Raw genomic sequence first — 27,178 nt, 5'->3', positions numbered from 1 at the left:
ATGTGGCACTTTCTCCTTTGAAGTGCAGCCTTAAGGCTGTTGCTACACTTCAAAGGTGGAGGCACCCTATCGACTAATCGAACAGACAATGCCAAATTCAGTGACTATTCGATTAGTCAATTACTCCATATTTAACATCCCTAGTTTAAAGGGCTTGCACCTGCTGGTGGCTGCCAGGCAATACAGACACCCAGCAGGCGCACCCTTTAAATAGAAGCAATTGAAAGGGCTTGATCTCTGGCTCCCTAGAAGTGCTGGGAGCTGGAGCCCTTTTAAAGTGCTTCTATTTAAAGGCCTGACCCCTTCCCTATGCTTGCCTGGCAGCTTGCCTAGCAACCGCGGGGAACAGGAGAGCTCTTTAAATAGAAACAGCTGAAAGGGCATAAAGTTCCCTGTGCTTCTTGCACATTGCAGGAGGCTCATGATCCCTTCCAGCTGTTTCTATTTAAAGGGCTCTCTTGTTCCCCGTGGCTGCTAGGCAACAGCTGCCTAACGGGCTGGGAAGGTGCCAGCCCTTTAAATAGAAGCACTTAAAAGGGCTCACAGCTCCTCGAGCCTCTAGCAAGTTGCTAGGGAGCCAGAGACCCAGAGCTCTTTCAACTGTTTCTATTTAAAAGGGCTTGTGCCTTCCCTGTGGCTACTAGGCAAGGCACAGGGAAGATGTGCGCCCTTTAAATAGAAAGGGAAGTACCCGCACTCTCTCCCTCCGAGGCAACACACTAGGGGACAGGGCTTGGAACTGCCTCCCGGGTATACAAAATACTGAAGTTTACAAAGAACAGATCAGGTACTTCTAGTCACTCTCTAATAACAGAACAGCAGGTATTCAGTTAAACTGAAAGGCGGCACAGGAACCCCACGCAGAGGTGTGGGATTGAAGTCCAGCCCCCCACATGTGCTGCTGCTGCTCTTTCCACCCCAGCACTGCCACTATGCAGGGATCCGCAGGCAGGGGAGGGGAACAGGCTTCCCTGCCTGGGGCCATCCGCAAGCAGCCACCACCATGCAAGATGGGCGGTGGATCTGGGGTGTCGAGGGCTGGGGGGTGATGAGGCAATGGGAGGGACTCTACCCCCAGCAAGGCTGGACACCCACTGTTCCATCCTCCCCTTGTCCATTTCCCTGAACCAACCTGTCCCTCCCCCCACTACTACCTCTATCAGAGGAAGCAGCGCAGGAGAAGGGAAGGGAAGTAGGAGAGCAGTGGAGGTTGCAGCAAAGCAGCCTCTGTCCATGGGGGACCAAAGCTCCCCGCAAACAGAGGCTGCCCCACATCCCATGAAGCAGCCTCTGTCTGCAGCAAGCCTGGGCCAGCCACACAGGGTGGCAGGCAGCCAGTTCACGAGGGGAGCTTGTTTTTAAACTGGCTCTCTTCATGTACCTGCCTGCCACCCCACACTGCCGCCTCTGATAGAGAAGCAGCAGCATGAGGTAGCAGGGGGCTCTCAGGGAGTGGAACTGGAGTGCACTGGCTGCCGGCCCCCACCCCCGGGGACTATCATGTAACTTACAATATTTTATTCAATTACATGATAGCTAACATACCTACTTATAATCCAGAATTCCATGTTTGGAACAATGTGCATATAGTTATACAAATGTGATTTTTCTAGGTTGTTTTGAGCTTAAAAGGACATGGATACTAAAGGAAGTTAAACGTTAGTAGTATTTGGTACACATTCATTTGTATTTTGAAATGCAGCAATGATGAGAAAAATTACCAATGTACAAGGGTCACCATCGTCATAGAGTACATCAGTTTATTAACAAAGAACACGAGTTTGTATTTTTTAATCCTGTCAGCCCCGAAAAGCCAAAATGCATATAGGAACAGTGAGCAGGCTTGCATTGAAACTCATTCTTCAATAACTAAATTCAAAATACAGAATCTATGACAAGTACAGGCATCAGAAAGAAAGGCTGAGCTTTTAAATCTCTAGTTTAGTTAGCAAAATCATCAACAATAAAGTATTTTTATTTGTAAAATAAGCAAATTTCTTCTGTATGTAACTGAGACCCAGTAATCTTGGAACCTCATGATGCTACTTTTATAGTCACTTTTTAAACCAGGGTTTTAAAAGTAAACGTGATCTTAAATTGGGAAGAAAAAAAAAAAAAAAAAAAAGCTTAAACGCTTCAACAAAAGTGACAAAAGGTAAAATGAAAGTGAAATTATTCATAAGCAAGACGTTTCTTGTCTTTGAGGCCTTTCTAAGGTAAAAGAATAAATACATGAAAATAATTTTTAGATTATAAAAATATCTGAATACTTACGCAAAGGATTTTGTCCTTCACTAGCATAATATTCATACATTCCACTTTTGATAAGCGTGTCATAATGCGGTAGGAAGTCAATTCGCTCCTTTGTTGCTGAAAGTAGTGTCTGATCAACTGACTGTAGCAAATACAAAGTAACTCCATCTTGAACAATTTCACCTACAATAAAGTTAAAATATTAAATACAAAGGAAAAATCCCTACAGATATTGGTCAACTTCAGCACAAAAATCTGGAAGATAATTTTCAAATATGATGCACCTCTTTTCACTTTCTACTAGCTATGAAACTTTCCAAGGAGGAACTTAAATTCAAAACCTTTCACATCCCCAAACATAGCAAAGTTAGTACTTCAACTGGAAGTACTACATACAACCCTTGCAGCTTCAAAATTTATATTTTTACTAGCCAAATTAAAGCAATACTATAATGTTGAGTGGAAAAAGCATACCATGAGACAAAATGACTGAGATTTTCGCCCAGTTTTGCAGCTAAATTTACCTTTTGGTGAAACTGAAGCAAAACAAAAATGAGTCCAAAAACAAAAACACACAAAATTAAAAATCAAGTGAATGAAAGCAGAGAGTTTTATTGGAAATATTTTTTCAATGTTACCTGTAATGTTCCTCATCTGCTACCAAGAAAACAGTGTAGGGACTGTCACAATAAGATTAAGATAGATCTATTTAACAACCACAAAATACTGTGTCTCACTATCCAGGTATACTAAACTACACCACTTTTTGCTCTAACTTCAGAAGAAATTAAGCTTCACATAAATTGGGATGCCATTTTGTAGGCATGATTCACTTACAATATAAATAACTTTATTCATTTTTTAGTACCCCAAGGGTTCCTGTACAAATATGGCAGTATTTAGCATTGCAAAATAAAAAATTTAACCTTAACTATACATTTGACTACGTTGCACATTAAAGTATCTAGCTGCTGAGAGAACTAAATATTAGTTTACAATACATCATCAAAAGACAAAGTGAGAATTCCCCCCCACAGGTGGGTTTTCATAACAATTTTGTAAGGTTTTATAATATATATCTAAGCTACTCTATATGCAGCATAAGAACACAAACAACATTCTTATGGTTTTTAACATGGGTATGCACTGGACAATTGTTGTGAAGAGTGATGTATGGTAAACAACATACGATACTTACTGAAGTTGTCTTCTGTAATCTCTTTTCTATTGGTTGTTGTGATAACAAAGTTATCTTCAGAAGAAATGCAGAGTGCCTACAAAACGGTAAAAAAATTAGTTGATGCATAAATTACCTGTTAAATAAAGAAAAGAAAAAGGAATGGTCTTCTTTCCATTAATTGTGTCATTAATCAATCAATAATAATTAAGTATGTAATATTTTGCCCTTGACATGAAATTGGGAATAAACAGAACACAATGTAATTCCAAACCTTCTTTTTCACTCTCTGTTACATCTTTGCAGAATGTCCTGGTATGAGACATTTCCCTTACATGATTTAAGCACCATCAACTAGCTGTACAAAGAGATGCTATCTTGTAGGCAATCTTAGAGCCTGACACATGGAATATGAATAACCTTACTTTAAAAGCTTCAGACGGGTAGCCGAGTTAGACTGTAATAGAAACAACTTAAAAACCAACAAATAGTCTGGTAGCACTTTAAAGACAAACAAAACATGTAGATGGTATCATGAGCTTTCGTGGACACAGCCCACTTCTTCAGATGACTGAGTGTTGGATGTCCAGAACCAAAAAATAAATAGGGGGGGGGGGGGGGGAAGAGAAGGAAAAAATTGGAAGGGGGGGGTGAGAAAAAGAGGCAGTGGGTAGATAAATTTCAAAGGGAAAGCCGAGCCAGTATGTAACAGGGAAAACTGAAAATCAACACAGTCTATTAGCACCTTTTAAAGACTAGATATCCAAAAGAGAAAACAGAATTCCACTTATTACCTACAGTCCACAACTTAAACCCTCCAGCGCATTATCTACAACTTAAAGGAACAGTATTAACACTAGATTCTACACAGACATAAAGAACCACATGAACCTTCATTGTTTGGTTGGTTGATAATGTCCCAGCCATCTAATATCGTGATTTAAACCATAAACATGAGAATTAAACTTGTGAATGAAGTGGAGTTCCAAACCATCTCTGTGTATTTGGCTTGTAGAATTGGTCTGTACCAAAACAGCAACTTGGAGATCCCTTAATGAGTGTCCAGGGAGGTTAAAGTGTTCACCAACAAGTTTCTGCATGTCCCATTTTCAGACATCTGATTTGTGTCCATTAATTCTTTCCCACGGGTACTGTCCATTTTGTCAAATATATATTGCAGTGGGGCATTTCTGGCATTTGATGGCATAGACCACATTACTGGATGTACAGCTGAATGAGCCTCTGGATTTGGTGGCAGATGTGGTTGGTTCCAGTGATGAATTTGCTTGTAGAGATATGTGGGCAGAGTTGGCACTGGGGCTGACTGCAAGGTTGGGTTCCTAGATTCTTTTGATGTAGCTGTGTAGCATAGTTACCAGAAAGAATTTGTTTCAGGTTGGGGGGTTGTCTGTAAGCGAGAATAGACCTTTTTCCCAAGGCCTCAGATTCAGAGGTCATTTTCCAAGATAGGTTGTAAACTGCAAACTAAAGGTTATCTGCTTCTTTTAACTATCTAGTCTTTAGGTGCTAATAGACTTTTGTTGATTTTCAGTTTTTCCTGTTACATTTCAAAGGGAAAGCCGAGCCAGTATGCATCTACCCACTGCCTCTTTCTCCTCCGCCCCCAAACCCCTTCCTTCCCTCCCTCCCTCCTCCTCCTTCCCTTATTTATTTTTGGTTCTGGACATCCAACACTCCGGTCATCTGAAGAAGTGGACTGTGCCCACGAAAGCTCATGATAACATCTACATGTTTTGTTAGTCTTTAAAGTGCTACCAGACTTTTTTTTTTTAGTTTAACCTTACTTTAAGTTAGGGATGTTACCCACGGTAACTGGTTAACCTAACCGGTTAACCTAGGGGTGGGCAATAATTTTTGATGGGGGAGCCACTCCAAGATTTTGGAAAGTTGTTGAGAGCTGCACTCTTCCATATTAATGGAGGAGATGTGGGAGGCTTCCTCCCTTAACTAAACGTGCAGTCGATAGAAAAATCTATTAACTACATGATAAGCTATTTACTCAATTCCTAACATCCTTAATTTCAACTATCATATTATATATCACTAGTAGTAATAGTAGTATGTACTTATGATTTAGTGTTAAATATATAAAAATAACTGTACCAAAAAATATTTAAAAAAACTTCTAGATGCAAGTTTTCTGAAACAAAGATGTCCTACAAACTGAGAATTCCAAGACATGTGGAATTGGAACAAAATTACATTTTCAAAATGCTAAAATTTCCCACAAATCAGACATTCTGAGTTTCAATTAGCTCTATACAAAAACCTAAACAGCTAAAAGTAGCAGCTAACTGAAAAGGGGTCTTGATGACACTCACCAACAAAGAGTTTCTCTGCAGCTGGAGAGCAAGGTTGATAATTGAGTTGAGTGGAGTTTAAGTTTAAACTATGAAGGGTCTGAAAATGATAAGTACATTTTATTTGATGCAATAAAGAAGTAGGAAAGGCAGAGATGAGTCAGTCAGATCAACTGGCCAAAACAATGATCTTAGCTGTAGCATTTTGGATGGATGTGAAGGGGCAAGATACATAGGAGAAGGGTGAGAAAAAGGATTGCATTACATCAAGAGGGAAATAACCTGGATAAAAAAATTGGCAATGAAGATAGAAAGGAAAGAATGGTTATTTAGCCAATACTAACAGTGTTTTTTTGAGATTTTGTAGTCATTGTGAATCTCATGGTTAAATATGTATGGGTCTCATGAACACACTGATCAGAATCTTTTGTATAACAATGTCCTCTGTTGCCACACATGCACTTTGCACCTCTTCACGCTCTCATGCAAAGCCATAAAGGGAAGAGCAGCTGCAACATTCCATTATTTACTCACAATCTGAAACTTGTGGTAGCTGGAAGTCCCCCGAAAGCAGCAACAAACTCTGGGTGATAGTAGTTACACTGACATTTTGAAGAACCACAGTTACTGTACATAGATAACCATTCTTGATTCTTCAAGTAGGTATCAGCATAGATCTCTGTGTCAATGACCGGCAAGCAGCATCTTCTTAGGTGGTGGGAATGAAGCTACAGCTGCTTCAATTGAACACTGATTGTAGTACTGTTCTCACAAACTTGGCATCAGCTGTAGCAGCTAAATACAATGCATAATGCTTCAAGCCTCAGGGGAAAAAAAAGTTACTCACCTTGTGCAGTAACAATAGTTCTTCAAGATGTGTGTCACTGTGGGTGATTCACCCAAAGTATCCTCCACCAGTCATTGGAGGTTTTCCCCTAGCAGTGTCTTGCCATGCTACACATGCACAGTGGCCACCTTGTGCTGAAGTGTCATTTGGCTGCGCGCACAGTGCAGCACCCTCTGTTCCTTCTCTACCATGGAATCCATCACTGGACTCCAAAGTAGTCCACAGGGAAATACATCTTGAAGAACCTTTGTTAGTGCACAAGAGGAGTAACTTTGTCTTCTGCTTCAAGTGGCGGTCTTGTGGGCACTCCACTCTAGGTGACTATGAAGCATTATCCACATCAGGCAGTGGTGGACTTTGGAATCACTACTGTGAAGTAACAAGGAGAGAAAGTCCCACAGAAGTAGCTGGAAATGGTCCATGTTGTAACACACGGTATTGGGTGAACACGTGGTGCAATGACCAAGGAGCTGCTCTACAGATGTCCATAAGAGGAACATTATGGAGAAGAGTTATAGAGGCAGCCATTGCCTGAGTTAAGCAAGCTGTGGTCCTCTGTAGGGGATGCTTGCTGCGGAGAGCATAGTACATGTGTATGTACGATTATACCCCTTGGAGAAATGCTGTGCAGAAACCACTGAGCCCTTGGTTCGGTCAGCTATAGAAACAAAGATTTGTGGATTTGAAAAAGGATCTAGTTCTATCCAGATAAAAGGTAAGAGCATGCCATACATCTAGGGTGTGGAATGCAGCCTTCCTGGCAGTTATGTTGCTTAGTAAAAAACCATGGAAAGCTGTATTGGTTCATTAATGTGAAAGGTGGAGATGACCTTAGGTAAAAACATGGGATGTGGTCGTAACAATCTTTTCCTTGAAAAAAAACAGCATAAGGGGGATCTGCTATCAAGGCTGTGATTTTCCCTATGCATCTGGCAGATGTGGTGGTTACCAAAAATGATACCTCATCAAAAGGAACAGGTAGCCAAAGGTTCAAATGGAAGTCTCATGAGAATGTTGAAAAGGTAGGATAGGTCCCAAGTTGGAGGTGCACATATATCAGGGTGTAACTTGTGAAAACCAGCGAGGAAACACTTGGTGATGGGGTGAGTGAAGGCTGAAGTGCCATTGATGAAATCATGGAAGACAGCAATAGCTGACAAGTGAACCTTTAAGGAACTCAGGGAAAGCCCATCTTCTTTCAGGCCCAATAAGTAATTGAGGATAGAAGTCTCATTGAGTTGTAATTGTCTCCTGACGACACCAGGCCCGAAATCAATACCATTTATTCAGGTAGGTATATAGGTTGAAGGGGTGATGTCTGTTTAATAGGACCTGTTTTACTCTGTCAAAACAGGTATGTTCATCGTGTTGGAACCATGAAGGAACATGCCTTGAGTTAGAAACCCTTTTAAACCCTTTTAAACTGCAGAGCTGCAGCGGAAGAAACTCCTGAATTTGGTGCAAGCCAGGACTGAGCACCTAATTGTGTTAGTCAATTACCCATCTCTTAACTAGGAATGTTAAATTGTGTTTAACCAGCTAGTTGAATTTCCATCGACTACTTCATTAGTTGATAAGGGGGTAAACTGCTGACCCCAGGAGCTAACCCCACTGCACTTCTGCCTTTTAAATACAGAAAGAGCCTGGTGGTGGCTGCCATGTGGCCTAAAATTTGAAGACATGTGCATGGATATAAATGGGCTGTGGACAAATGAGGTGATGAAACTAGAGCGGGTGATTAAACAATGATAAGGTAGTATGGCTCTGGCAGAGTTTAACAGGGCTCCTATGAATTCTATTGACTTTGTGGGTTCCACCATGGATTTTTGGAAGTTTATCAATAGTCCAAGATGTATGAAGAGATCTTGTGTAGCAGTAAGCATTGTAGGAATCTGTTGTTGGGAATAACCTTTGGTTAAACAGCTGTCCAGATATGGAAAAATTATAGTCTCATTGTATGAGATAGGCACTAATGACTCTGAGCATCCTGGAGAAGACACAAGATGCAGTAGAAAGATCAATGGGTAGTAACTCGATATTGGTTACCATTGGTCCCAACAATTATTCTGAGGAATCGTCTCCGTGAAGAGTGAATTGTTATTTAAAAAATAGGTGTGCTGAGGGCCAAGAACCAGCCTCCCTCATCTAGTGCCAGTATTATAGCTATTAATGTGATCATCTTGCATCTGTAATTCCAGATAAATCTGTTTAGCCTTCTAAGGTCTTTCCACCCTCCCATGTTCTTGTGTGAGGAAATACTTCAAGTAGAACCCGTTTCTATGGTGTGCATGAGGAACTGGTTCTATTGCACCTATGTGGAGCAGAAGGTTCTGTACCTCCAATAGTAATAGGTGCTCATGGGAAGGGTCCCTGAAGAGGGATGAGGAAGGAGGGAGAAGATAGGGGATTTAGATTTAGAGAGTAAAGAGATAATATATCTGGATCTGAGTATCTCTAGGACCCACTGGTGTGATGTAATGAGAGCCTATTGGTGGCAGAAAGGGCATAGGCGATGGCCAAAAAGGCAACCAGAAGGAAGTTTCCTGGGGGGAGGTCGCTCAGGTCCTCAACTACACCTTCAAAACTGGGACTTCGTAGAAGGTGGCTATCTCCTTCCGGGACACTGTTTGGACCTTTGATGAAAATGTCATTGGTGGTGCCATTAGAAGGGCATATCCTGGAGCCTCCAATACTGGCTGTAATGCCTCCTCTTCTTACGAGGAGTATACATGCCAAAAATGCCGAGAGTAGTGCGGGAACCTTTCATCAAACGGAGCACCTTTTGTGGCGGATAGATACACCCTATCAAAAGAAAGGTTCTCCACTCTGGTCTGCAGTTCCTTCAGGAGTCCCGAAACCTGAAACCAAGAAGTGTGACATATCACAATAGCAGTGGCAGTTGCTCTGGCTGCCATATTCATGATATCCATAGCAGCCTTCAAGGAAGTACGGGCAATTGACTGATGTTCCTGGATGGTGGCTTGCAACTGAGGCTTGTTTTGCTCTGGAAGATCATTAAGGAAATCCTGCAGTTTTGAATAGTTAGAGTGGTAATAAAAGGCAAGTAATGTGGTGTAATTAGAAATCCAGAACTGTAAAGTGGCAGATGAATAAACCTTTCATCCAAAAAGGTTAAGGCATTTGTGGAAGTTATCTAGAGGAGTGGTTCTGTACTGAGAGTGTTTCGAATGGTGGTTGACCACATCAACCACTAATGAACTGGGTGGAAGGTGGGGGGGGGGGGGAAGCCCATGCTTTTGGCAGGTACAAATTATGTTTGGTCTGCCCTTCTGCTGATGAGGAAACAGAGGCTGGAGTTTGCCAAATAATTTCTGATGGATCACTTGTGGTCTCATTGATAGGAAGGGCAATTTTTGTGGACAAGGAAGGTTGCAGTATTTGAAGCAACTTGTGTTGTTTGTCTTGCACTTCTTATAATGCAATGTCCTGAGCATTCTTGAAATTGTTTTAGGCTCGAAAGGGATCCTCCGTATCAGACTGAGGTAAGTCATTGTCCTCCTCCAATGGCTCTTCTCCTGTAAATGAAATTGTATCGGCCACACAAGTTGGTTGTGACTGACTGCAGGTTGGGCCAGGCTGAAGGGTGCCATATACTGCTGTTGATATTGAGCCCATGTCCATGAGGATCATTGTGGCAATCAGGACAGAAGTGGGGTAGGGACATAGGTGGTTAAACCATGGATTTGAGGCATCAGTTGAGTAGTTTGTGGTTTTGCTGACCACCAACTTGATGCAGGATACGTGGGGGAGGAGCTTTGTGATGAAAATCTGCTCTCCTGTCCATTGCCTAGTTCAGGGTATGGTGAGGACAGTGTGGATGACAGCAAGTGATGTTCTGCACAGTGCCGGGGTGGACGGTCAGCACCAAGGAAGTGGAGAGTGGTACCAAGTCACTGTAGGTATCTAAAACAGTCTAGGTTTGCGTCAGTGCCAACCAGTGCCGAGGGTCTGCTTTCTTATGTTTAATCTTGTCTGCTGGTTCTGGTGTGGACTGGTGCTTAGGTGCCAGTACTAGATGCATACCAATGTAGAGGTAAGCACCAGTGCAGCATTATTGGCTGGTGGGGGGAGGCAGCATGTGTGGGTATTTTGCTTTTTGGTGCTGGATGGGTGATCGGTGCAGCTAGTGCTTAGGAGGCTAGTTAACGTTTTAGCTCCAACTCTGCATACTTCAGCAGTACCGTCTTGCAGGTGTTGGTGGTGCCGGAGGTGAACAGTGCCGGCAAATAGTTTCTTGCTGAGGTCAGCACTGCAGGCAACAAATGAGTTGAGGAAGCCGTAGACTTGCAGGAGTCTCAGAGCGGAGATAAGGCTCTCTTGCTAGGAGCTGAATATTCCATGAGCACAGGCTTTTGTGGCTTTGAAGTAGATTATGTGCCCCAGTGGACAGACTCCTCCAACAAGAGGTTAAGTCCCATCTCCCTTTCCTGTCTGGTTCTAGCCATCATGTTCAGAGAGTGCTGACATTTCTGAGAGATGTGGCCCTCACCAAGACATCTCACACGGGCACAGGAGTCTCATTTTTTTACAACTGGGTAAGCTGGGCATGGTAGAAAAGCTGGGTTAAAACTGTGGAGAAAAAAGCAGAAAGGATTCTTTTTGTTTTAAAGTTGAGGTGAAAAATTGAAAAGTAGTAGGAAGTGATTAAAAGAAGTTAATGAGTTAAACTAAGTAAAATAACATTTTGTATCTAGAAGAAATGAACTGCTGATGAGCTCCACCTTCTGCCAAGAATATCAGAGAAGGAATTGAGGGTGCTGCGCTTCGCACGCAGCCAACGGAAATAACAGCATGAGGCAGCCACTGCTCATGCATGGCAAAGCACTGCTGGGGGTAAACCTCTAATCGCCAAAGAGAAGACATACCAACACCTAGAGTAGAGCATCTACAAGGACACTACTCAAAGGGGAAAACACATGTTTCTGGGGCAGGTCAAGGATCGCTTGAACTCTAGTGCAACGAGCCTTGAATTTTGGCTGCAGAAGTATACCAGCCGCATTGCGTTACCAAATTTGATACGCTCTATAAAGAAATGGCTTGAGTTTACAACACACAGCTATAACTCTAAAGAGGGCAACAGTCTAATTGATTTGGTTCAATCAATCAAGTCAAGCAAAGTCTACTGTGTGTTTCTTTTCTCCTCATACAGAGTGTGATTTTGGGAAGAACTTAAGACAGGCAGATTGATCAACTGATCAAGATGAAAAATCATCAGACCACATTAGGACTAAACATCAGGTACAGGTTATACACTAATTCCTATGGAACACCGTATAGATGTAGTTTAGATGTAAGGGGCTGATGCTCACTGACACTCCTATTTTTGAAATAGGAAAGTCTTAAAGGGAAAGCCGCATTAGTCTGTATCTACAAAAAACAACAAGGAGTCCTGTGGCAGCTTAGAGACTAACAGATTTATGAGGGCATAATCTTTCATGGATAAAACTCACTTAATCACATGACTTGGAGTGGAAGTTACAAAAAGAGGGGTATATATAAGGAAGTTGCTTGTGTTAAGGAGGCTAATCATATCTGGGTAGAAGTAGCTCATTCATGGCCTTTTATGTAGAGATGTGGCTATCCAGAGAGGGAAAATTGCCTCTGTAATGTGTTAACCAATTGAAATCCTTATTCAAGCCTAAACTGACAATGTTGAATTTGTAAGTGAATTACAGTTCAGCTGTCTCCCTTTGTAATTGGGGTTTGAAATTCTTTTGTAGAAGGCTGGCTACTTTCAAAACCATTACAGAATGTCTAGGGAGGTTAAAGTGTTTCACTACAAGTTTATGTATTATCTTTCCTGGCGTATGATTTGTGGTGTCCATCTATTCTTTGGCACAGAGACTGTCCAGTTTGGTCAATATACGTGGCAGAGGAGAACTGCTGGCACTTGATGGCATATATCAAGTTAGTGGATGAGCCCCTGGTGGTGTGGCTTATGTGATTAGGTCCTGTGATGCTGTTGCTTGTACAGATATGTGCACACAGTTAGCAACTGGGTTTGGGGCAAGAATAAGTTAGAGAGTAAGTGTTTCTGTGGTGTGGAGTGGCTGCTGTTGTGTATTTGCTTCACATTGGGAGGGGGCTGTGTGTAGGCAAGGACCAGCTTGTTTCCCAAGATCTGAGAGTGTGAGGGATCATTTTCAGGATTAGTTGTAGATTGTGTGGCAAAGTTCTGGCCATGCCCCATAGGTTTCAGATAAAATATTAGCCTCAGAGACTCACTGTTGTCCCATACACACCCCTCTCTCTTTACAGGAGGCAAGGTCCACAGCTTACTAAGCCATATTCATCACAAGCTAGTCCATGGTTTTGGGGTGAAAACCCCGATAGAGCCTGTCCCAAGAAGCAAGACCAGGACTGTGTTGACCTGGGGGAAGGTTCCAGCTCAGGGCCCCTAAAATAGCTTTTTCCCCTGAGTCACTTCCCCAAACAACTCCTCCAAAATGTCTCCCTCTGATACCTGTTAACCAGCTCTCACCTCACACACAGCTTCTTGTTCCTCCCTTTTCTTCTTCTGGTCTATCACTAACTTCCCCTCTCCTTACCTAGGGGATGCAAAGCAACTCCACCGGCTGTAACTGGCTGCAGGTGTTGAGTAACTTGCGTGAGGGAGCAACCTAGTTAATAAGCCGCAAGTGTTTTCCTGACTTCGTTTTATGGCAGCAGGCTTTAGAAGTTTACTCTGGAAAGAGAAAACCATTTACTCAGTGCCCTGTATACCTGCCTTCCAACAGAATGTGACAGGTTGCTGATTTAGGTCTGTCACACATCCTCCCCTCTGCTTCATACAACATGGTTGGGTAACTTGCATCATTAAACAGTGCATTCTGGACAACCCATCAGCATGGCCATAGCAGCTTCCTGCTCTATGCTGCACCCGAAACTAGAAAGGCTGGAGGGAAAAAAAAAAAAAACCATCTGGTCACTCTTGCATTCTTTTCTTTGTTTCACTGCATCCACTAGAGAGGGGCATGATCCGTAATGAGAATAAACTTGCGTCCAAGCAGATAGTAATGTATGGCTTCCATAGTCCATTTAAGGGCAAAGCATTCTCTCTTCTATCGCATATTTTTACTCCCTTGGAAGGAGCTGTCTGCTAAGATACAGGGTAGAGTGCTCCTCCTCCCCAACAATTTGTGATAAGACACATTGGAGGCCTCAGTTTGTAGGATGAATTCCTTGGTGAAGTCCGGGACTGTTAAGACTGGGTTACTATAGAGCGCCATCCAAAGGTCCAAGAATGCCTCTTCTGCTGCATCTGATTACTTAAGTAGATCAGGTCCATGGGTTTTTATTAAGTCTGTTAGAAGACTGGCCCATGTGGCAAAATGGGAAATAAACCTCCGGTAGTACCCCAAATCTAGGAATGCCCACATCTGTTTTTTCTGCCTTGTTCAGAGCCAGCTTTGGATAGCTTCTAACTTATTCAGCTAGGATCTTACCAGGCCTTTCCCCAGTATATAACCAAGGTATTTGGCTTCTGTGAACCCCATAGCACACTTGGCTGGCTGGGTTTGCTGTCAGGCCGGCTCATTGAAAAGTATCAAGAAATGCTTTTACATTTTCTAGGTGTGTTTCCCAGTCTGGGATGTAGATAACTATATCATCCAAATAGGCAGCAGCATAAATGGCCTGGGGATGTAACAGCCTGCCCATGAGGTGCTGGAAAGGTAACAGGGACCCCCTGGAGAAAGGACCGTGTATTGGAACAGGCCCTGGGAACGGAGAACTCTATCTTCTCTTTTGCTTCCTCAGATAACGAGAGCTTCCAGTACTCCTTGGTTAAGTCTAGGGTTGCTAGGAATTGGGCACTGTCCAACTGGTCTACTAGTTCATCTATGCGGGCAATCGAGTAAGCATCAATCTGAGATATTTCATTTAGCCAATGGAAGTCATACCAGAATCTTACTGTGCCATCTGATTTTGGCTCTAGCACTATGGGGCTGGACCACTGACTGTGATTCTTCACTTATCCCCATCTCCAGCTTCATCTTTATTTTCACTCTTATTTCTTTCCTTTTTGTTGCTAGCAACCGGTAGGGCTTCATTGTTACTCGGCCCCAGGCTTCATGATAATCTGATGATACATCACAGAAGTACACCCGAGTTTTATTGAGAATACATCCTGATTGCAGAGGATCATCCCCGAAACCTCTTCCTTCTGGCTGGTCATTAGGTCAGGGAATATCTGCACCCGTACTGAGGGTTCATGTGTTGGGAAATCTCTCAGATTTCCATGGGCTGCCATACAAGCCTCTTGTGCTTTCCAGGGTTTTAGGAGGTTAATGTGATATATTTGTACTTTCTTGCGGCGCGTCCTGGTTGTTGTACCTTATAATTCACCTCCCAAACAGGTTCAATTATTTCATATGGTCCTTGCCACTGGGACAAACGCTTACTTTCTACCATAGGTACTAGTATTATTACCTGGTCTCCAGGCTGGAATCGCTGAACATTTGCTTGCCAATTGTATATGCCCATTGGACCTCTTGGGCTTCTTCCATGTGTTCCTCACAACAGGAGTAACCTGTGCAATTGGGTCCCTCATCTGTAATTCATGCTGTACTACATTTTTCCCATGGTCAGCTCCTCCTCCCAAATTTCCTTGGCTATGTTCAGTAAGCCCCAAGGGTGGTGGCCATACAAAAGCTCGAAGGAAGAAATCTAGTGGAGGCCTGGAGAATCTCTCAGATTGCAAACATATGGTAAGGTCCCAGTCCTTTCAATCTCTGCTTACTATTTTCCTCATCATGGCCTTCAGGGTCTGATTAAATCTTTTGACCAGGCCATAGGTCTCTGGGTGGTAGACAGAAATCTATAGCGTCTGCACATGGTGAAGGGCACATAAGTCTTTCATCACACAGGACATAAATGGAGTCCCTTGATCAGTGAATATCTCCTTGGGCAGCCCCACTTGGAAGAAGATAGCTACTAATTCTTTGGCGATATTTTTGGAAGCTGTATTTCTTAACGGGACAGCTTGGGGTACCCAATAGCATAATCCAAAATGACTAATATATATTGGTGGCCCCCAGGCCTGTTTTTTCCAAAGGCCCCACCAGATCCATGACAAGCCATTCAAATAGGACTTTAATGATCAGCAGGGGTATCAAAGGAGCTCTTAGATAGGGGCATGGCTGTGTAGTTGGCACTCGAGGCAGAAGGCACAATATCGTCAAACATCTCTGGCCAGAAGAACCTGCGTAAAATTCTTGCTTGGGTTTTCTCAACTCCCAGGTGCCCCCTGAAAAGGTGACTATGAGCAAAGCTCAGGATTGCTCTCTGGTGCTTCTGGAGTACCAGAAGTTGGTGTACCTCTTGGTCCTGCAGGTGCATGACCTGGTATAGGAGGACCCAATTATGAAATAGGGACCCAGATGTTGGGATTTTCTCACTACAGGTATCCCATCTATCTCAGCCACCTCCTTTCTGGCACTCTCGTACCTGGGGTCTTCTACCTGATCCCAGCCAAATGTTGCCCTCCCAGAACTTAGTAGCCCTAACTCCCAGAGATCTTCTGTTTCGGATTAATCTAGAGGGTCTGGATTGGTACTGGTTTCAGGACCCTCTTGTATTTCAGGGCTCTCTCCCTGTGCAGCTTGGGTCCATTAGTAGAATCATAGAATCATAGAATAATAGGACTGGAAGGGACCTCAAGAGGTCATCAAGTCCAGCCCCCCGCCCTCAAGGCAGGATCAAGCTCCGTCTACACCATCCCTGACAGATGTCTATCCAACCTGTTCTTAAATATCTCCAGAGAGGGAGATTCCACCACCTCCCTTGGCAATTTATTCCAATATTTGACCACCCTCACAGTTAGGAATTTTTTCCTAATGTCCAATCTAAACCTCCTCTGCTGCACTTTAAGCCCATTACTCCTTGTCCTGTCCTCAGAAACCAAGAGGAACAAATTTTCTCCTTCCTCCTTGTGACATCCTTTTAGATATTTGAAAACCGCTATCATGTCCCCCCTTAATCTTTTTTCCAAACTAAACAAGCCCAGTTCATGAAGCCTGGCTTCATAGGTCATGTTCTCTAAACCTTTAATCATTCTTGTCGCTCTTCTCTGTACCCTTTCCAATTTCTCCACATCTTTCTTGAAATGTGGCGCCCAGAACTGGACACAGTACTCCAGCTGAGGCCTAACTAGCGCAGAGTAGAGTGGCAGAATGACTTCACGAGTTTTGCTTACAACACACCTGTTGATACAACCTAGAATCATATTTGCTTTTTTTGCAACCGCATCACACTGTTGACTCATATTCAACTTGTGGTCCACTATGACCCCTAGATCCCTTTCCACCATGCTCCTTCCTAGACAGTCGCTTCCCATCTTGTATGTATGGAACTGATTGTTCCTTCCTAAGTAGAGCACTTTGCATTTCTCTTTATTAAACCTCATTCTGTTTACCTCTGACCATTTCTCTAACTGACCATTGACTTACACAGGAGGATTTTTATGCCTGCTTCAAGATTTGAGTACTGTAAGCTGGTTGTCAAATGCCTGAACACAGGTCAGGGGTCCAGGACTAAAAGTAACAGTCCAGCAGCCCCTTTCAGACCATGGGGCCAGAGGGCGGGGCAGGCAGCTATGCAAGTCCAATGTCAGTATAGCCCAGGCCCTGGTTCAGGGAAACAAACAGCTCCCAAGGCCAGTGCAACCTGAGCCCTTATTCAGGGCGGGGCAGGCAAACACACAGTTCCCAAAGTCAGCACTGCCTGGGCCCTGGTGCATCCAGTCAGTCACAAGAAAAAAAGTTTGAAAACCACTGCTAGAGGCAGAGCTGTCCTATCTATTGGCTGGTTTGGGGTGGTTGCCCAAGGCCTTACACTTCATGGTACCACAGGGACTGGGCAGCAGCTCCACTAGTTCCACTCAGGCTTGTTGGCTCCCAGTGTCACTCCAGAGAGGAGTTGTCAAGGGGCAGAGTGTAGGCAGGAAGGGAGTTTGGGGGAAGGGGTGGAATGGGGATGGGACAGAACAGTAGCTGGAACAGGTGGGAGCAAAAGAGGGGAAGGGGTAGGCCCCATTCCTGCCTATGGATGGCCTGGGTATAGGTACTGCTACCAAATTTGCAGTTGTGAAACTGCATCACAAACCACGATATATGGCCTTTTACATAATAGTCTAAGTACACAAAAGTACAGTTTCTCAAATTATGGAATCCAACCAAAAAAGGGGTCACAAGTCTATTGTAAGGGGGGGGGGGTCACAGTTAAGGATGTTAAAATGCAGTTACTTTCCTAAGCAAGTAGTCGATAGACTTTTTAAAGAGACTACTCAATAAGGATAGGTAGTAACAGCACTCAGCCTAGCTCCTACCCGGTCTCAGCATAACCTCACCCACTGCCACTTTGTATTGTAAGGGACAGAAGAGCCAGCGCATGATCTCGCAAGATCTCCGATCAACCTGCATAACTTCCTCGGCTGCCGCTCTACACTGTAAGGGACAGAGAAGTTATGGAGCGGGTACTGATGAACGGCTCGATGTCAGGATGGCGGTCGGTTTCTAGAGGAGTGCCCCAAGGTTCGGTCCTAGGACTGGTTTTGTTCAATATCTTTATTAATGACCAGGATGAGGGGATGGATTGCACCATCAGCAAGTTTGCAGATGACACTAAGCTAGGGGGAGAGGTAGATACACTTGAGGGCAGCGATAGGGTCCAGAGTGACTTAGACAAATTGGAGGATTGGGCCACAAGAAATCTGATGAGGTTCAACAAGGACAAGTGCAGAGTCCTGCACTTGGGACGGAAGAATCCCAAGCATTGTTATAGGCTGGGGACCAACCAGCTAAGTAGTAGTTCTACAGAAAAGGACCTGGGGATTACAGTGGATGAGAAGCTGGATATGAGTCAAAAGTGTGTACTTGTAGCCAAGAAGGCTAATGGTATATTAGGCTGTATTAAGAGGAGCATTGCCAGCAGATCCAGAGATGTCATTATTCCCCTTTATTCAGCTCTGGTGAGGTCACATCTGGAGTACTGTGTCCAGTTCTGGGCCCCCCACTATAAAAAGGATGTGGACACGTTGGAGAGGGTCCAGCGGAGGGCAACCAAAATGATTAGGGGGTTGGAGCATGAGACCTATGAGGAGAGGCTGAGGGAGTTGGGTCTGTTCAGTCTGCAAAAGCGAAGAGTGAGGAGGGATTTGATAGCAGCCTTCAATTTCCTGAAGGTTCCAAAGAGGATGGAGAAAGGCTGTTTTCAGTAGTGACAGATGGCAGAACAAGGAGCAATGGTCTCAAGTTGTGGTGAGAGAGGTCCAGGTTGGAGATTAGGAAAAACTATTTTACTAGGAGGGTAGTAAAGCACTGGAATGGGTTATCTAGGGAAGTAGTGGAGTCTCCATCCCTAGAGGTGTTTAAGTCTCGGCTTGACAAAGCCCTGGCCAGGTTGATTTAGTTGGGATTGATCCTGCCTAGAGCAGGGGGCTGGACTTGATGACCTCCTGAGGTCTCTTCCAGCTCTGTGGTTCTATGATTCATGAGAGATGTGGGACCAGGGACTGAACAAGCATCTGCATGTGCCAGCTCCTGTCCCTTACAATGCAGAGCGGCAACAGGGGAGGTTATGCTGACTGACAAGAGACCCTCGGGACCAGGGACTGAGCCAGCACCTTCACATGATGGCTGACCAGTCCCTTAATATTGCAGAGTCACAGTGGGAGAGGGGGCAGGGAAGGATACAACTAGTCAATAGTGTTAACCGGTGCTTTTTTTTTTTTTTTTAAATAAAAAAAAGAGTGTGGTATTCCAGGCTTAAACTTGTTGAAGAAAAAACAAAAACAAAAAACCACCACCACCCTGGAAAAGTTGTTGGGGGAGAGGACGAGAGGGGAGGGGGAAGAGAGAAATGCAGTTGTGGCCTTTTTAAGAGCCAAAATGCCATGCTGGGAGCTAAAATAAAACACCTTGGATCCCAGACTTCCATCAAGAGACTAACAGTGCCAGGAAAACAGGTGCCAGTATGCGCGGGGGGAAAATCCCATTCATTTTACTGTGTGCTGGGACAATAGGTGACGGTACACTGTACCATCACAAAAAAAGCACTTGCTTATTGGTTAGTTGACCAGTTGATTACATCCCCAGTCACGGTATTCCCACCCTTACTTCTGAGATGCTTTCACAGATGGGAGGCCAACAGTCACCAGCAGCAAGGCAGCATCCAAGGCAGGCAGCCACTGCTGTTTTCTTCCATTATTTGATCTGAGGAAGTGGATCTGGCCCACGAAAGCTCATCATCTAATAAGCCATCTTGTTAGTCTTTAAAGTGCTACATTGTCCTGCATTTTGCTACTGCTCTCTACTGTGCCTTAAAAGCTGAGTGGCCAGAGAATGGTAGCCATCCCAGCTTAGGTAAACTGTTAAATACAGGAAGCAACAGCTCTACAAGCAGTGCTACCATCAGCACTGAAATGAGGGTGGCATAGTATGTACTTTCACCCTTATTTCTGCACTGTTGCTTCCCTCAAAGCTGAGCATCCAACCAGCAGCAGCTGCCACTCTCTGGCTACTCAGCTCTAAAACCAGTGCTGAGTAAAGGTAGCAATATGCTTCCTTCATACAGTAGGCTTGCAACCACCACCCCCTTTGGACCAGGACTAAGGAGATTACATATGGAGGGTTTTGGTAAACACAACTACTGAAAATGTTAGTATAAGGCTCCCTGCAAGCCAGAAGTGGGGGATGGGGAGAGGAAGGAGCTTGCATGTAACCATGAAGGTTAACCAATGAGTCCAGGCTCATTTGTTAACTATTTAAACATGAACAGGCAGTCCCCAAGTTACGCGGATCCGACTTATGTCCTGGTCCTGCCGCCCACCTCCTCCGGGGCGAGAAAAGCTGCTCCCCGTCTTCCCCCGTGGAAGAAAAGCTGCTCCCCGTGGAGCCAGCAGACCAGGGAGACGGGGAGCAAAGCGGCGGAGGACCCGGGCCGGACCCGCGGCGCTTCCAGATCAGCTGGAAGCGCCGCGGATCCGGCCCGGGTCCTCCGCCGCTTTGCTCCCCGTCTCCCTGGTCTGCTGGGGGGGGGGGGCAGCTAGTGCCCCCCTCCAGCAGACCAGGGAGACATGGAGCAAAGCCCGGGGCCTGTGGTAGAGCAAGTGGTGCGCTGCCGGTTGGTCCCGCAGCACCGCTCCTTGGCGCTACTGGACCAACCCGGCAGCACCCCAGCTGCTCTGCCCCAGGAGTCCTGATTCAGCCGCTGCTGATCAGTTTCAGCAGCGGCTGAATCAGGACGCCTGAGGCAGAGCAGCTGGGGTGCTGCTGGGTTGGTCCAGTAGCGCCGAGGAGCGGCCGCGCTACTGGACCAACCCAGCAGCACCCGAGCTGCTCTGCCCCAGGCGTCCCCAAGTCAGCCGCTGCTAAAACTGACCAGTGGCTGACTACAGGAAGCCCAAGGCAGAGTTGCTCTGCCCCAGGCTTCCTGGAATCAGCTGCTGATCAGTTTCAGCAGCAGCTGACATGGGGACGCCTGGGGTTCTTAAGTTGAATCTGTATGTAAGTCGGAACTGGCGTCCAGATTCAGCCGCTGTTGAAACTGATCAGTTTCAGCAGCGGCTGAATCTGGATGCCAGTTCCGACTTACATACAGATTCAACTTAAGAACAAACCTACAGTCCCTATCTTGTACGTAACCTGGGGACTGCCTGTATACTATCACATCCCTAGTCAGGTACCCCAATTTGAGAAACACTGCAGAGAAATCACACTTTTTTTCAGGCTAGTCTAAATAAATGTCATTATTTATGCCAACAGTGGGGAACCTCAGGCCTGGGGGCTGCATCTGGCCCCCGGCTTTACTGGATCCAGTTCCTGAGGCTCAGAGATTGCCCACATTGGGGAGCCTGTGGTGCCGCGCCAGCCCCCTGCTATCCACTCACAGGACTGGAATACACAAAAGCTTCTAGCCTGGGCACGCCAAGGCTCTGATGGCACAAGGGGAATGTGAGTGTCTTTCTCCTTCTCAGTCAGGAGCTTCTCACTTCTGTGTAGCCCCCGACTGATTTTTCTATGGGTCAATGACCCCTGACCCAAAAAAGGTTACCACCCCTAGTTTATCTCATGACAAACCCAACTTAAGTATACTGCTAGATACAGAAAGCAACAGCAAGATGTAAATGCCAAGAAGTTAATGGGGAAAAAAGTGGGCAGAATCAAAGAAGAGTAGTTTCTAGATTTTAGAAACCTGCTTCATCAGTCATACTTCCACCCTCTCAGCTCTTCAACAGCCAAGTTAATTGCACTAATTAACCACAAGGCATTCTCTTAAGGAAATCTGTGGAGGTATTTCTTAGTTTTCATATCTGCGCTTCTAGATATGGGGTATCCAAGCTTTTTCTATTGTTCCTGCCATCAGTAATGGAAGCTGTCCAATCCCCACTCTATAAAGTTGTAGTCAAGAGCAGAGCAGTTCTGGTGGCATTCTCTGCCTCAACTTCCTGCAGGCCCCAGGCCTTAACACATCCCCCATTTGTTCCTCATCCCCTCTTATGGGGGCATAGCCTGCATTTTGGAGTCCACAATTCTAGAGTTGTGTAACTCATGTTTCCTAAAAGGCTTTGTTTGCTTCCCTTTTTATCCTTCCAATAGTTTTCCACTCCCAAACTCAAGCTTGTTTCTTAGGATAAAAAAAAAAACGAAATAAGACAGCAACATAAATACTTCATAATTACATTCAAAAATGGGGAAAAGATAAAATCCCCTACTTTTTCCTAACAGAACAGATCGTTTGTGGTCCCAATTACCACGTTTTTTTAATCCAAAAAATTCTCATGTCCCAAGAAATTAGCGGATACTGAACCTTAACAAAAACACAAGCCATCAAAACCTCACTTCGTTGGTGAGCTAAACACACACAGTTCCCCAAGTGGAGCCCGCCTAGCAGTCCCCTCTGCTCAAGAGGCGGCAGCCCCCAGCGGTGAGCCGCAAAGCTACAACCATCGGGGGCCGAGCATTTGCAGCAGAGCAACGAAAGACGCCGCGGCAGGCCACGTGCAAGGCGGCAAGCAGCGCGCAGCAGGAACGGTTCCATCCCCGCACCTGCCCCGCCCGCTCCCCAGAAAGGAGCGACGGGATCACGTGGGACCGCGCGGCGGCACGTGCCGGCAGCATCAGCCCCTCCCCCCTCTCCCGCCCCCAAAGGTTCTCGCGCCCGAGCGCCCAACGGCCGGTCGGTTGGGCAGAAACAGCAGCTCCAAGTCCCTCGCCTCCAGCTCGCCCCGCCCCCTGGCAGCTGGTCTCCCAGTCCGGGCGCCAGCTCCGCAGCGCTCCCAGCTCCGCCCCTCCCCCCCCCCCCGCCTGAGTCCCCGCTACCTGGCACAAGGCGCTGCGGAAGCCGCAGTAGGTCTCCTCGCCGCAACTCAGCACTTTCTCCTGGGTGTCCCCCTGCTCCAGGCGCCGGTCGAACAAGAAGACGGTCCGGTCGCTGCTGCTGCGCGGCCCTGACAGGCTCGGCTCGGGAACCCTGGTGCCCGCCACCGCTGCCATGTTGGGGCGCGAAAGCCGTAGAGCCGGAAGCTCCGCAGTCACGGTTGCCTGGGCGTCTGGCGCGCGGGCTCCCCCAACTGGCGCTGCTCTCCCAGCGAGCAGCAGCTTTCGCGGGGGCGGGGGCGGGGCTGACGGGGAGCCCGCGACGGGGCGGAGTCAGTCGCATAAAGGGGAGGGGCCTGGAGATGGAACCTATGCCGGCAAAGGAGGACCCGGAAGTACAGTACCGAGGGGGGCGGGGCTGAGTTAGGAGATTCGGCCTGAGAGCAGAGCTGGTGGGGTGGGGGAGGTGAGGAACACCAGTCATTTCCGTCTGTCCCGGAAGTGAAGTTTCTCGCGCAAGAATCATCCTTGGGTGGATTAAGCTAAAAAACAAGGGCCGACGTCACTTCCGGACGGTATGCACCATAGACAGGGGAAATGATGTGGCCAGGGAAGCCGCGATTTTTCACCTGGGAATTCTGAGCGCTGCTGCTGCCCCCGCAGGCGGGGGGGAGAAGACCATGTGCGCCGGCAGCATCGGGATCACGTGATCCTCTGCTTCCCCCCCCCCCCCCGCCCTGAGCCGGGCCCGCTTCCGGAGCAAATCGAAGCTGCTGCGCTGGTAGGCGGCGAGGCGGCGCCACGGGCAGGAGGCTGCTTTGCAGCCTGAGCCCAGAGCTGCGGCCATTTCCGTTCCCTCTGCCCGGGCCGGCCCCGCACAGACCCTCGCGCTCAGTGGGGCCAGTCAGCCCGGGACGTCGCCAAGTGCAGGGTCCTGCTCCTCTTGGAGGAGGCCAAATATACAGGCACGTGTCCGTTGCTGTCGTCCCAGCCTCCCTGCAGCTGTTGCCCCTTCCCACTAGGGATGTGAAATCCCTTGTAACCAGAGTTGCCATGGAGCCGACCGGGCTGGGAAGTAGGAATGTAACTGACTAACCGGTACGCATCACTTTTGCCAAGGGAACCGGTTACATCCCTGCTTTCCATCTGTATTTCCGGAGAGTAGAGAATCTGTCCTGGCTCTCTGTGTTCTTAAGGATAGAGTTGATTGATGCTAAAAATAACTTTTAGAGTGGTGAAGAGCAAAAGTGTTGTGCTGAAGTGACACCAACAGCTCTACACGCAAGCCTAGATTATTGTCAAATTGACAATAATTTGCAGTCAGATTACATGACCATTATTAGATTCCAGGGTAAAAAGCTATTGAGAGGAATAAAGCCAAGTTGTGTTGCAAACTCGGGAAGACGATGCTCTATTGTGTCATTTGGAAGCTTCTGTATTGATAAAGCCTAGAAAATGTTTCTAAATGTAAAATTCTGCAGAATCTCAATGGGCTACAACAAGAGTGCTGATCTAGTATATCAATTGTACTGGTTCAATTTACCCATAACCAGACAGCAAGAGTCCTGGGGCCTTTAAATCACTGGTGTGTGGGATGGGTGGGGGGTTGCGCTCTGGGGTGCGCTGAGTGCTAGCTGCCCTGTCCTGCCACTTCCACCCAAGGACCCTCCTATTCTGGGAATTCAAAGTTGCCTACCCGTTCTTCCCCCACATCAAATTCTTAAATACAGAATAGTAAGGAAATCTACACAAAACATAACTACTTTCCCTCTCCCCCCAAATCATGGAACTAACATGTTTGCTGCACTCATATTGTTCCTCTGCTTGTGTGTGCTACCTTGTCCAAAACTGGTTGTCTGGATGCTCTATTGTACATCAGTGGTCATTAACCAGTCGATTGTGATCAACTGGTCAATTCTGGGGACTCTCCTAGTCAATCGTGATTTGTGGTGGTGTCGCAGGGCTGCTGCTAAGCCAAGCTTCTCTGCCTGCTCTGTGGGGCACCATTGGAGGAGGGATGGCGGCAGGGGTGTTGGTGTGTTGCTCCCTGTCTATAAGTGCAGCCCTCGCAGCTCTCATTGCCCAGGAATGGGGAAGTGTGGCCAATGGGAGCTGAGGGAGCAGTTCTAGCAGAGGGGCAGCACACAGAGCCACGTGCCCCTGTCACGTTATTGGATTTTAAGGGGAGCAGACAGATCACTGCTGCACCCACGAGTCCCCAAAGTGTATATGAAGGGGGCCATGTGAGGTATCAAATGAAAGCTTATGTTGTACTGATTCTATGTACGGTACCCATGTATGTGTGTGATATCTGTATGTGGAGCTATGAATATGGACTCTGCTTATACTGTGGGGCTTCGTCTAGACTGGCATGATTTTCCTCAAATGCTTTTAATGGAAAAGTTTTTCCATTAAAAGCATATGTGGAAAAGAGCATCTAGATTGGCACGGATGCTTTTCCACAAAAACACTTTTTGTGGAAAAGCGTCCGTGCCAATCTAGATGCGGTTTTGCGCAAGAAAGCCCCAATAGCCATTTTCGCCATCGGGGCTTTTTAGCGCAAAACAATACTGCATTGTCTACACTGGCCCTCTTGCGCAAAAGCATTTGCGCAAGAGGGCTTTTTCCCCGAACGGGAGCAGCATAGCATCTCCGCAAGAACACTGACAATCTTACATGAGATCGTCAGTGTTCTTGCAGAAATTCAAGTGGCCAGTGTAGACAGCTGGCAAGTTTTTCCGCAAAAGCACCAGCGGTGCCGAGACCCGGCCTGGTCTGCCACGGCCCCCTGTCTCCCACCCCCAGGGACAATAGGGATGCATTAGCTCCTGGAAGTGGCATGGGGCTGGAGCAAGCAGGAAATCTGCCTTAGCCTCACTGTGCTGCCATCTGGGAACCACATGCATTAAGTTCCCCCTGGCAAGAGGCCACATCCAAACCCCCAGCTCGCTCCTAGATCCAGCACCCCATGAATCGTCCTGTACCCAAACTCCCTCCTGAACCCCAACCCCCTGCCCCAGACCTGACCCTCCTCTGAGAGCCAGTACCCTATACGCCCTCCTGCACCTCAAGGCTAGGGCCTGAAGTGCAAATCCCCTCTTGCATCTCAAGCCCCAGTTCTGAGCCCCCTCCCAGAGACAGAACCCCATGCCCCCTCTTCATCCCAAGCTCCAGCCCTGAGCCATCTCCAAGAGCCAGTACCCAAACCCACTCCTTAATCCTAAGCCCACTCTCAGAGCAAGCATCCCCACACTTTGCCTGAGCCCAGAGCCCCTTCCTGCACTTGAACTCCCTCTCAGAGCTTGCACTCATCACCTCCTCCTGTATTCAAACTCCTGGCTCAGGCCAGAAGCCCTTTCCACATTGCAGACCACTCAGCTCCAGCCCAGAGACTGTACCCCCTCCCAAATCCCAACCCTGTGCCCCAACCCCATGAAAATGAGTGAGGGTGGGAGAGAAAGAACAATAGAGTGGAAGGATGGAGTGAGGAGAGTGGGGCTTTGGATAATGAAAGGGATTTCAGAGAAGAGGCAGGTGGTTGCCCTTATTGTAAAAAAAATGATCTTCGGCGTAAAAAGGTTGAAGACCACTGGTGTATCTGTTACATTGGCAGGAGCAAGGCTGTAAGAACCCTATTACATTGGCATAATAACTCCACTTTCACAAGAAGTGTGGAGCTTACATTGGTATAGTTACAGTGATGCTGTGTCTGTGTAAACATTGTGTAACTTACATGAGGTGTTGGCTATCTTTGTCAATTTCACAGCTCCATGATGAAGGATTCCCACTGCCAGCTGGGTTGCTACCAGCATCCTGCTCCATACCACAAACCCAGCTGCACCATAGCTTCCTGTTCCCTTCTGGCTGCCCTTCTCTTGGCAGGGAACAGGGAGGTAATATTCTGGGCAGCTGCTATTAGTGAGGAACTAAGAGCCTACGGGCTGCTATGCTCCCATTGGAGAGCAAGGAACTGAGATCTGGGGCGGGCAACCAGGCTCCGAATGGGGAGCTGAGAGCCTATGGCAGTGACAGCCAGAGTGCTTGTCTCTCCATGCTGCCCCTTTTACGTTTCTTGAAGCATGTCTGGAGATGAGACACCACTGAATGAAGGAGGATAGTGTGGACATGGACCACCACAGAAATTACTGTGGTACCTTACTATAGATTAATTTAAAAGATTTTAGTCTGAATAGACATGCCCCAATACTCAGTGCTTTTTTCTGTAGGTGTGACCTGATTCCTT

At 46.4% G+C, this 27,178-nt stretch overlaps 1 protein-coding gene across 3 annotated transcripts in view; it reads right to left on the bottom strand.

Annotated features, from left to right (window-relative positions):
* The window catches only part of SMCHD1 (structural maintenance of chromosomes flexible hinge domain containing 1), a 202,347-nt gene extending 178,847 nt beyond the window's left edge, over positions 1–23,500 (bottom strand). For 2 of the 3 annotated variants that reach the window (XR_012901535.1, XM_075920925.1), the window contains exons 1-3: positions 22,939–23,499; positions 3,452–3,527; positions 2,275–2,436 (exon numbers count right to left, since the gene is read on the bottom strand). Coding sequence is in view for 2 of the 3 variants with exons in the window: in XM_075920925.1 (XP_075777040.1) it covers positions 2,275–2,436; positions 3,452–3,527; positions 22,939–23,112 (412 nt within the window). In the remaining variant the exon portion in view is untranslated. Of the gene's footprint in view, positions 1–2,274; positions 2,437–3,451; positions 3,528–22,938 lie in introns of all 3 variants that reach the window. The other variant, XM_075920926.1, reaches the window with a different exon arrangement.
* Positions 23,501–27,178: the final 3,678 nt, after the last annotated feature.

The sequence above is a fragment of the Pelodiscus sinensis genome, chromosome 2 (assembly GCF_049634645.1).
Source record: "Pelodiscus sinensis isolate JC-2024 chromosome 2, ASM4963464v1, whole genome shotgun sequence".
Classification (NCBI taxonomy): domain Eukaryota; kingdom Metazoa; phylum Chordata; order Testudines; family Trionychidae; genus Pelodiscus; species Pelodiscus sinensis.
Note: the sequence above shows the minus strand (reverse complement) of the source record. Positions and strands in the feature narration are given on the sequence as shown.